At 52.3% G+C, this 11594-nt stretch overlaps 1 protein-coding gene across 1 annotated transcript; it reads left to right on the forward strand.

The window, feature by feature from the left end:
* Window positions 1–5580: 5580 nt before the first annotated feature.
* SOWAHA (sosondowah ankyrin repeat domain family member A) lies at window positions 5581–9239 on the forward strand. The gene is made up of 2 exons (XM_082771589.1): window positions 5581–5941; window positions 6197–9239. Exons 1-2 carry the CDS (start codon window positions 5690–5692, stop codon window positions 7370–7372), a joined length of 1428 nt encoding a protein of 475 aa, XP_082627715.1. The 5' UTR covers window positions 5581–5689; the 3' UTR covers window positions 7373–9239.
* Window positions 9240–11594: the final 2355 nt, after the last annotated feature.

Below are 11594 nucleotides of genomic sequence, written 5' to 3' on the forward strand. Positions count from 1 at the left end.
TGCAAGATCATGTTATTTCCCTACATCTTCCCAAGGCTCATCAGCATCCACCTAAATCATGCTGCAGGAGCTCTGGGAAGCGCTGTTCAGCCCCGAAGGGGAGTGTGCTTATGCTGGAAGAATAAAACAGGATATGAAAATGAGATGCACATAGCTGAAGGGAGAGGGCAAGGGTCACCAAACACAAGCACTTAGAGGAATAGGAGATTAGGGAGAGGCTGTTTTCTCCCTTGAAGCAATTTCAAAGCATTTCTGAGGATGTGTTATCCAAGTGATCTGCTTTCTGAGATATGATAAATCTGGTGCAGTTAAGAAATGCTGTGTTTGGTTTTTTTTTTTGTCCTTCCTGAGTAGAATGCATACATCTGAATGAATTCTACTAATCCATACCCTTGTTCTAGTTAAAGACGAGTTGCAAAAATGCTGTACTTCTCTAAAGAGGGCACTGCTGAACACCAGAAAGAATTCAAGGCATAAAGGAAATTCCAAGACCTTGCAACAGATCAAGGGACAGCCCTGCTGCTGCTTGGCTCTCAGGTTGAGCTGTGGTGCTGGTACCTGCAGTCCTCCCCGCCTTTGTCTGCTAGCAGGCCACCAGCATAGGGCAAATCTCTGCCACAGGCAAGCGTGGTGTAAAAGCTTGGAGTTATTTTTAAACACCTTGTTATTCCAACAATTTCAAAAGCTCCAGGTGCATAAAAACGGTCTCAAGAGAATTTTTAGTTTTTAGTGGCTCCTTTAACTGCTAGGACATCCATTGTTATGCTAATTGTTCCTAATGACTCAGGAATTAAAGGTATATCGCAGTGGAGCTGGGTGCTCCTGCAAGGGTTCTAAACTCAGTGGAATATTTGTACCTGCTAAATGCACAGTGAATTTAGGTCGGACTGGGAATTGTCTACAGGCAGAGCGAGGAACCCAGGCAGAGCATGCAACGGACCAGAGAGGCACAAAAGCATCTCTGGCACCTCTGTACCGGGGAGAGGGAAGGAAGATGCCCCTCGCTGTGTGACCGCTGGCACGGCAGCAGCACAGCTCTGGCTGTGGGGAGATCAGTAGCTGCTGCTGTTCTTCTTCACGTGGTGACCTTGGGTACAAACAACGAAAATGGAGTTAAATAGGTGCTGTCACAGACCTTTTTACTTCACATGCAGCCTCCCTGAGTGACCGATCATCCCCCTGCCACACGAATACTGTAGCAAGTCCAAGGCCTTCTGCAGATGGCTGCTTCCCTCAGGGCTGAGGAAAATCCTTGATCTTCAGACCCAGGTGGTGCAGATAAACAAACTCTTTCACATTTCTCAACACAGGCCAGAGGAAGTAGCTTTTTGGTAACTATTTTGAATTACATCCTCCTGAGTAATTTTAGAAATCAAACGGTTTCACAGTTACTCTTCTAGCAGCACAACCACCAAGAACTTCATTAAACGTTCATTGGTCGTACTGACAATGCATGGGACTTACAAGGATTTCCTACAGAAGTTCTATCTTTCTCAGCTGAAGTAAAGTCAACAGGAGCTGTAGGTCCATTTCCCCAGAAATGGCTGGAAATGGCCCCAACTTTCCCTGCTTCCTAATGCCGAAGGGCAGTATTACCACGCTGCACCTCATGCCAGGTTTGTGTTACCCTGTCAGGATCCCATCAAGTTCACAGGCACCACCTGAAAAACAGGGGATGTTTGGAATGGGTCCTTTCACCATCTGCGTGGAACAAGCAGTATTTCATAAACACAAACCCTGAGATGCACAGAAGGCTGCATTTGAACGGCTGCTGTTGAGAAAGAGCCTTTGAAGTGGTTACTGAGGTCTTAGAGTTACAGCTGAACTTTGCTCATTCGTCTGAAAATACCTTTTATCTGCAAATAATCATCTCTTCCCGCTCCCCCTTTCCACCCCTTTGCAGACTTTTTGCTCAATTGTTTATATATTGAAGGTTGCTGCATTTTGCCAAGGAACAAAGGAAGAGCTATTTCCCTTCACAATGCATGCTCTTTGTTTCACATGAAAATATCAACAAAGAAACTGAAAAATCGTGAGCTTTGTCATTCTGTTTGTCCTGGGAGCTCTGCTTTCATTTCAGAGGAAAATAAGCTTGCCTTGGGGGACAAATCCCACCCACAGTCAATACCACCTAAGTCCCACCTGTCTGCACAGCAGCAGCACGCCATCCAGCCGAGACTATCCCCATATATTCCCTTTTTCTTCCTCTTTTGTTTCCAGTGTGGCGCCTCCTTTTCCTTCTAGCCCTACCACGCGGGAAGGAGCAGGGCCTGGGATACCACCTCGTTCCGTTTTGAAGTGTCAATAGAAAAAAACTTTGCTCTGAATCACAGAAACACAGAATGGTTTGGGTTGGAAGGGCCCTAAAAGCCCATCTAATTCCACCTCCCACCAGACCAGGTTGCTCAAAACCTGGCCTTGAGCACCTCCAGGGACTGAACACTGGATGCTTTGCTTGATCTCCCACTTTATTTCCCAGGTTTGCATGCTGTGACTAATTGCAGCCATGTAACCTTTACCTTCCTCCCCTGACAGGGTGCCAAAACACCCCAGCCTCTCTGCGCAATTTACTACATTGTCATGCCAATAGCTTGAAAGTTTGTGAAATTTATTCCTGGGAAAGGCAACACTTCTCAGCGCAAAATAGAGGCCAGCTCTCTAAGGCTTATGACACAGAATGAGCAAGCTGCAATATTTGTGTTTAAAAAAAGTAGCAGTAAATTGATTTAATCGTGGGTTTCTGTACGTTGTTTTTGTCCCAGCCAGTAAATTAGAAATATCAAGACATGTAACAGTTGGCTTGAAATCTCCTAAGAAGCAGCCCACAGCATTCTGTAAATAGCCCCACACAAAATATTTGCTTTATAAGTTTTTGGTGACACAGAAAAGAAGGTAAAACTTCTCATGTTTTTTTTAAGGCTGGAAATTCCAGATGACTGATAAGCATAATGCCCATGATGCTCTAAACTCATTTATTATGTAAATTAATACAATTCATTCAAAAAGCTTAATTTCTGCTGCACAGCCTGCTCAGAAGATGACCAGCCCTGAGTAAAACAAGAGCAGCTCACTGGGATCTGATCCCCCGGACTTGGCACTCAGCCTGAAAGGTGGGCAGCCAAAAGACAGCGGCAGATAAGGGACAGCACTGGCAAAAAGGATGGAGAGAGGGAAGTTGGGAAAGAGACCTCACGCCCACTGACTGAGACTGTGAAAAGGAGCACAGCCACACGGCACAGCCTGCCCACAAAGAACGAGGAGAGCGTGCACGGGGCAGGTGCTTGGATGAGTCACTGGAAAATTACCTGGAGAAGGAGCTCCTCGCAACAAGGCGCTTAAACGAGAGGAACCAGTTCGCGCTCGGCACGGCACGAGGCACACTCGTAGACATCCCTCTTCCTCTTCATAGCCTCCTGGGGCTGTGCCTTCTCGTTTTGGGGCCACGTGGAATGTCAGGACCTGCAGGGGGAACAGCCCCAGTAACAGCCCTCCTCTGGGCCACAGAGAGGTGGTGGGACCTCGGCCACAGCAAGAGGCTTCCTGGGGCACAAGGGGCTCTCTGCAGGAAACCTCTCGGGGTGGGGATAAAACAGGGGGAGCTGGCAGCACCCTCATGGGTCCCAAGGGATACAGGGGTGCAGGGAGCTGACACCTTCCTCAGGGCTGTCCACACAAGCACAGTACCCAGCACCTCCCCACAAGCACCCACAGAAATACTGCCGGGGCCGTGCAGTCCCCTGCGTAGCAGCCAGCCCTAGGACAGAGCCTGCCGTGCTGGAGCCAACTCAAGCAACAGGAGCAACTCCTCCTGAAATATTTGTAACATAAGAAAATGCTTTACACAAAAGCCTATTCTTCTGAGTTATTTTCCATCCTCCTCTAGCTCATTTGCAGACATGAGCTATAATCCTAGGGTACGGCTGAAAGTTTGCAATGCAGAAATCGTGCACTGCTGAGGTTTTCTTATGCCTGCAACAGATTCTAGTAAGGAAAAGAAATCAACATTGAAACCAAAGCGTAGCAATTAATTTTTGGATGCTTGCTCGTGATTAGCTCTCTACAGTAGGCAAGGCAGAACTGTGGGATGCCGTAAGCTAGAAAGCATTGCTAATACTCCAAAATACTACGCACTAGCAGCTCCCTCGGCAGAGGGCGAGGTTACTGTATATGCCACATCTAAAGGCAGTAATAAAAGGTGTGCGATTCACATGGAAATACTGAATTGCTACAATCAGCATGAAGATTACACGCTATTATGTGAAAGAACATTAGAGCAGCAAAATGATTTTGAGGAACTGGCTCGGTGCCAGCTTGTTAGCAAGAGATAAAATAGCTTGTCAGAGACCTGCACAAAGATGGAGCGAGCAGGAGGAAGGCTGCCAAGCAAAGACTGAGCAATCTGCAGGAAGGGGCCCTTCCAGCACCAGTAATGGGTGCGAAGAGGCAGAAAGGAGGTCAGCCCCAACGGGAAAGGAGAGAGGTTCGCTGCGTGGAGATCGCTGCACCTTGAATTGCCTTCAAAATGGAGACTTTAGCACCGGCTGATGCTCCATTTTATTCAAGCCCCAGGACGGTGAAAACAAAAACCTACTTTCTGTTTTTCTCCTCCACCCTTGTGCAGTTACTTTTATCTGTCTTCATGCCACACCGACTCTGCTCATTCCGTGCTCAGTCGCTCTTGCTGTTTTCCTAGACAAACCGTTCAGTCATTCAGGAATCAATTTCGGGAGCTCAATTGCAACACTCAGCCGAGGAGAAAACAAGTTTGCAGGCTGAACGTCATCTCTCCAGCAGGGCTTCAGTCCTACTCCTTCCCCTGGGGAAAAGACATTTGTCTGAGGTTTTTTAACTGTAGAATTGAGAACAATAATTATGTTAAAAGAAGTGCTTTAGCAGAAGTAATTGATACGGCAGCACAGTTAGACAGCTTCCCTCTGTGAAAAGAGAGGGTGTCTCCCCTCGGATGCACACAGAGGTACGGGCATGCTGTGAAGGTTTTGGCACGTGGACACGTGTGTGGTGCGGATATGATATGGATAAAAGATAAACACAGAGAATAGATACGGTAAATAGCATCATAAGAAAATGAACATATTTCACAATGTTGACTTATTTTCAGTCAGAGACGCTGACCCAAAGGACTCGCAGGCGAGCCAGCAGCACAAGGGAGGGTTTGGGGCACCACAGAGCTGCCCCTGCGGGGTGACTGCTAGCCAAAGCTCGCTGGGACTGAACCAAAAATGATCATTTTAGAAAGCTGGAAGAGGAACAAACCAACACAGCGTGTGCGCTGCCTGCGGAGCGGGCTGAGGGGGGTCCCCACCGACCCGGGGAAGGCTCGAGGGCTGCCTCCTGCCTACCCCGGAGCTCCGGGGCCACAGAAACCCCAAAATCCTCCCCCAGGAGCCTCGGGGCCGAGCCCCTCACCTGGTGCCGGGGCCTCGGAGCCGGGCGGTGCCCGCAGCCCAGCGCCGCCCCGCGGGGAGGAGACAGCGGGGCCGGGCTGAGGAGGAGGAGGAGGAGGAGGAGGAGGAGGAAGGCGGGCGGGGCGGCTCGGTCACCTCAGCGGGAGCGGCCGCAGGTGCCTGAAGCCGGAGGGGCACCGGGCAGCCTCCTCCCAGCACAGGGCGGCCTCGCTCCGCCTGGGGGGGCCGGTGGCGGAGCCCCGTCCACCTGTGGCGACTGCGGGATGGCGGAGCTCGCCCTCAGCCCCGCCGCCGTGCTGGGCTTCCTGCGGGAGCGCGGCGGGTGGGTGCGCAACGCCGAGCTACGGGGAGCCTTCCGCCCGCTGCTGGAGGCCGCCGGGGACGCGGCGGAGCGGGCGGAGCGCCGGGAGCTCTTCAAGCGCTCGGTCAACGCCGTGGCCACGGTGAAGGAGCGCGACGGCGCCAAGTTCGTCGTCCTCAAGAGGCACCTGCGGCTCCCACCGCCGCCCGGGGGCGTCCCGATGGACGGCGGCGGGACCCCGCCTCAGGGGAGGCTGTCGCCGTCGCCCCCCGAGGAGCTGCGATTGCCCCCCGAGGAGCTGAGGTCGCCCCCCGAGGAGCAGCCGTCGCCCCCCGAGGCTCTGCAGTCGCCCCTGGAGGAGCAGCCGTCGCCCCCCGAGGCACTGTGGTTGCCCCCCGAGGTGCTGAAGTCGCCCTTCGACGTTCTGCCATCACCCCTCGAGGAGCAGCTGTCACCCCCCGAGGAGCAGCCGTTGCCCCTCGAGGCACTGAAGTCGCCCCCCGACGTTCTGCCATCGCCCCCCGAGGAGCAGCCGTCGCCCCCCGAGGAGCAGCCGTCGCCCCCCGAGGTGCTGCCATCGCCCCCCGAGGTGCTGCCATCGCCCCCCGAGGAGCAGCCGTCGCCCCCCGAGGAGCAGCCGTCGCCCCGTGCCGTGTCCGAGCTCCGTGGCATCTTCCAGAGGAGCGGCGGTGGCGGGGTGCCCCTGCCCGCCGGCGGGTCCGGGAGCCGTCGGGAGCCGGTGCCCAAGCCCTGCATGCTGCCCGTGCGCTGCGTGCCGTCGCCAGCCGCTGCCCCAGAGCAGCCCAAGGAGCCCGGAGCCGCCTTGTCACCCTTGCCGGAGGAGGACGAGGCCGGGTGCCGCTCGCCCAACCTGCGGCGGGTCTCCAAGACGCTGCGGGCCAGTGAGGAGCCCGCGGCGGTGCCGCTGGAGGAGGCCGAGCACCGCTGGCTGGTGATGGCGGCCGAGGGGCAGTGGTCCCAGCAGCTCCACGGGCTGCTGCTGGGCGACGCCAGCCTGGCGGCCCGGCGGGACTTCATCTCGGGCTTCACCGCCCTGCACTGGGCCGCCAAGAACGGCAACTGCGACATGGTGAGGAACATCATCGAGGTGGCGCAGAAGGAGGGCACGCACGTCGACGTGGACGCCAGGTCGCACGGCGGCTACACGGCGCTCCACCTCGCCGCCATGCACGGCCAGGAGACCGTCATCAGCATGCTGGTCCGCAGCTACCACGCCAAGACCGACCTGAGGGACTACAGCGGGAAGAAGCCGCACCAGTGCTTGAGGGAAGGGGCCTCCATTGCCATCAGGCGCTTGCTGGGGGACCCCAGCCTCGAAATCACTGGGGGATCCTCCCTGCCCATGAAGAAGAGCACCAAGATCGCCGCTTCCATCCTGAGCTCCACCAGCACGTTCCTGGGGGTCATATCCGATGACATGGCTTTCTATGACCTCACCAAAGGCTTGAGGAAGCCTTCGTCCCTGAACAAGCTCCTGGCTGCCACGACAGGCCCGAGGAGGAAGCCAAAGACCAGAGGGGGCTTCCCTTCGTATTGTTCCCTCTCTGAGGTGGTGGAGGAGGAGGAGCAAGAAGAGGTCGTTGTGAAACGCCGGCCGGTCTCCGAGCTGTTCTTTGGCCACTAGCCACTGCCTTCTGGGGATTGGAATTGTTCAATACTGTGACTGGGGGCCTTGGTCTTCTCTTGAAGAAGTAAATTAGATTTCTTCTCTCTGTGTCTTTCTTCTTAGAAGTAAGTTCCAGTGAGCCAGTAACAGGGTCTGGCTCAAAGGCCGCCAGCTGAAACCCAGTTCTCAGAAGCCTGAGGGAAGGCAACTGCGCAGGGAACGTTACAGACAGTCCTTGTGCCGTGCTGATGCATTGGTGAAGGCCACAGACTCTGTGTAGACAGGTTAAAATGCTTAAGGTGCAGCTTCCTTGGTCTGTGCTCCTCAGCCGAAGAGCCAAACTGAGGTAAAGAAGTGCGGATTTTACACTGTGAACAGCAGCCTGGGAGCCGGCTGCTTGAACACGGCTTGTTACCTAGCAGGCTTGCGTTCGAGGAAAGATGCATAGTTTTCTATGACGTTTCTGAATGTTTTGGTAACAGAGGAGGAATATTTCTATTTTAAAATTGTGTATTTTCAAATTGTGTTTTTTTCAGAACGAGATTTCTCACTACCAGAAATACTAACGTGTCTTAATTGTTGCCTAAAGCATTTTATTAGATTAAGAGGTTAAAAAAGAAAACACCCTCATTGCTCAGTCACTCTGACCTGTCTACCTCAGTGTGAAGCCTAGGTTAGCTTTTTTATTTTTATTTTTCTTCTTCCTGAGGGACTTTTTGACCAGGTGGTACTAACTAACCATGTCTCAAAACTGTGAATGCTTAAACTGACTGCAGTGCTATCGCTTAATCTGAGTGAAAACCTTTTTGATGTCTGATAGCAAAAAACTGAAGTGGAAAACCAGGACTCTGATCCTGTGCAGTGTGAGTAGCCAACTGGAAACCGAGTTAGGCTTGTACATCTGATTCTTTTTATTTAAAATCTGAACTTTGATTTTGGACTACTTATGAAAATATTTATAAAGAGATTGGGCTTTGTTCAGTGGGTGTTTCATGATAAGATGTCTGCATGACCTCTTAACGTGTATCTCAACAGCATGAATCACGGATCTAAAACTCACTTTTCTTTTGTATTATAATTGTTTTATATAGAGAGAACGACGTGTAGCTCCAAACAGCATGCTAACTGCGAGCAACACATTTGCCATGAGATTGTTATTATTTTTTAAATTATGTGGCTAAAGTTAACCTGAGATGAAGAGGCAGAGCTAAGAGAAACTGTTTGGTTGCTTTGCACAGTCTGCTAAACTGCCTCATTTTTCATCTAAAACTAACAACAAAGCTGCAGAGCTCAGAGGTGACAGCGGTGACTAAGTTCTGTGCTTGCCATGCTGCTGTCACAGTCAGGTGTTTGGGTTTCTGTCCCAAACACTTGTTTGCGTGCTTTGCCTCTCTGAGTCAGCGACTCCAGGAATGTGGATTTTGGTTTTTGTTTCCAGCCTTGAATTACGCCTCGTGCTTCCTCTTGTTGTCTGTAATTGGCTTCCCCCAAACACTCTAGGACCGTGCAGGGCGTGGAGGCGCTGCCTCTGTTCCCTGCAGCGTCGGCCTCGCGGTCCTGGCGTTGGTCGCTGAGCGCAGAAGGGTCCGAGCCAGCTGCTCTGGGAAGAGAATGGGATTATTCTGCACCCGTCTGCTTCCGTACTGAACTAATTAAGGTGTTACGCAATGTTAATGACCAAGCACCTCATTATTTCTATGTCTGGAGTAGGGTTAAAAAAAAAAAAAAAAAGTTCTGTTTGCTCCGTGGCTGGTGGTGTGAGCAGTGACCGGTGCGGCCGTCTGAAACTGCGGGGTGAGCTGCAGAGCTCCAGGAAAAATGTCTGTCGCTCTGTTTTAAAAATTCTTTCTCAATTTAGTGACATTAAACACCTTTCTGCTGTAGCTTTTGAAACCACGGAAGTGTGCATGTGTGTTTGCCTTACCTCTGAGGCGCCCACAGAACTGAGGCTGCCTTGGTGCGAGTTGGAAGCCGTCTCTGGATTGACTCAGTCTTATTTGGGGGTTTGTTATGAATAGGTCTGGTGAAGCACATAGTCACAGCATGTGGCTGAATTTTTAGTGCTAATTTTGAGTTAAAACAACCTGAGGCAGAGGTAAGGTGTGAGGATGGAGTGTTTTGGTTCAGAAAAAGAACACCCGACAACCACTGCAAGCTGTGGTTACGACTTCACCTTTGCAAAGCAGGGAGAAGCTTTCAAAGCTCCTGCGCTGCTGCGGCGGGGCAGAAAGAAGAAGTCACGTCTGCGATAAAGCTCTGTTGCAACACGTCCCATCAAGGAAGTTCTGCATTCCTCCCTCCTCCGAGGCCTCTCCACGACTAAGCAGCGTGCCACCGGAGCCCCCAGCAGCGCTGGAGGAGCCCTGGTCCTCGCCACGTGCCCAGGAGGTGCTTGGCCAAGGGCTGTGGTGCCGGGGGGGGGCCGAGGCTGGCAGTGCCACGCGGGTGGGGTGGGCCTGGCTGTGCCCGCGAGGCTGTGCCGTGACTCAGCTCGCTCCTCCCTGCTGAGGGCATTCAGGAAAAGAAAGCGCCGGGGCAGGCTGCGATCAGTGCACCCAGTGCTGTCTGCGTGCCTCCAGGTGCAAACACGCTCAGAGGTGCCGAGAACACACGCTGCCATTTCACTAAAGCACAGATCGCCTTCAGGTTGAGGTAAAAGCAGCCCTTTTTTTTTTTTTACAAAAACACAGATTGCCTTCTGTTTGAAGTAAAACCCGTCCTTCAGCTTTCCTGGTTTCAGTGTCACGTGCTGCTGCTGACACCGTGGGGGGACACGGTACGGGATTTTTAGCAAATCAGGGGAGTATCTTGGCAGAGATACTGCTTCATGAATCCCTCAGCTTAGCAGCTTCTTCTCACGTTTCACTCCTTGAAGCCCAAACCCGGCTGAACACGACGGGACGTGGACATGAAGGCCTGACAGCTGTGAAGTTTAACCAGGAGGTTTTCCTGAGCATGCCAGCAGCGCTGCGAGGGGACAGCCAGGCAAACCTGAGCTTGTGGGCCCTGCCCAGAGCCGGGGGCTGCCTCCTGCACCATCAAAGCTGATTGCAGGGAAGGATAAAAACACAAAACCCTTGCCCCTGGGCTCTGCCTGTGCTGCGTGGAAATGGCATAGAGGGTGGGAGAGGGCTGGCAGTGAGTTAAAGCTGGAAGTGGTGGGTGCAGACACAACACAGGACCAGGATTCAGGGGCCAGGGGTTGTTTTCCCTTGGTGACCAGTCTGCCTACCTGCCCTGTCCCCCTTTTCCAGCTACAATACGGAGGTAATCTCCCTGCTCACTTCTGTAAAGCACACAGTTGTTGGTATTTAAATCCAAATCAAGGTAATTTTTTAGACTTGTAGGCAACACAAACAGAGGCACCAGTAACCTGTGAATGCTCCACACTCCCTGAAGTGGCTACACAAACGAAACTGGTGGAGGTTTTACTTTAGCAGCAGGGATCACCAAAGCTAATGTTTGTTTGCCCCTGACTCAGGTCATTTTTGTTAAAACTCTGCCCATTCACCAGCACAACAGGTCCCGAGGAGCATCAGCCCAACAATCTGCACCCAAGAGGTTCACAAACAAGCTCCAAGCTGTGGCTCTGTGAAAGGCCAGACTTTGTCCTCCAGGCTAGGGCTGTTTGAGCAGGATGAGGCAAGGCAGCCGTGGGCAGGTTCAGGTTGACTTTTCCTGTCTCAGTTCTCTTCTCACGAGTATTGAATACAAAGAGCTTTTGCATGAAATCCTTGGGCAATGCTGAGCCTGTCCTGCAAAGGAGCCTTTACAAGGTCTTGGCTTTATCACCAAACCAACGTCCATCAGCAGAGTCCCTCCATAACCACCACCAGACCCAGCAGGAGTTGCAAAATGAACCAAGGGGAGGGGAGGGCCATGAGAGGCCCCCTGAGCTCCTCCTTGCTCCCCCCTTCTTGTGCTCTGCACATTTCCCCCATGACCTACATTCCTTGGGTGCATTTGCTTCCTGATTTGCATATCAATTGAAGTAAAGTGGCAACACGGCTGGTTTTGCTCATTCCACTAATTTGTGCTAATGTGGCACCCTATAAATTCATAAAGAGATGAACAACACTGACTTGGCCTGCACGTAGCACAGGCACGAACAGCACTTTGTGGGCCAGCAGGGGCAGAGCAGGACGCAGATCCAGAGCTCTGCATCGTGATGAGGAACATTCACTTTCCATTCCAGGGCCAAGGCTTATTTCACTAATTTATAAGACAAAGCAAATCGTCA

This window comes from Aythya marila, assembly GCF_965140915.1.
Source record: "Aythya marila genome assembly, chromosome: 14".
NCBI lineage: Eukaryota > Metazoa > Chordata > Aves > Anseriformes > Anatidae > Aythya > Aythya marila.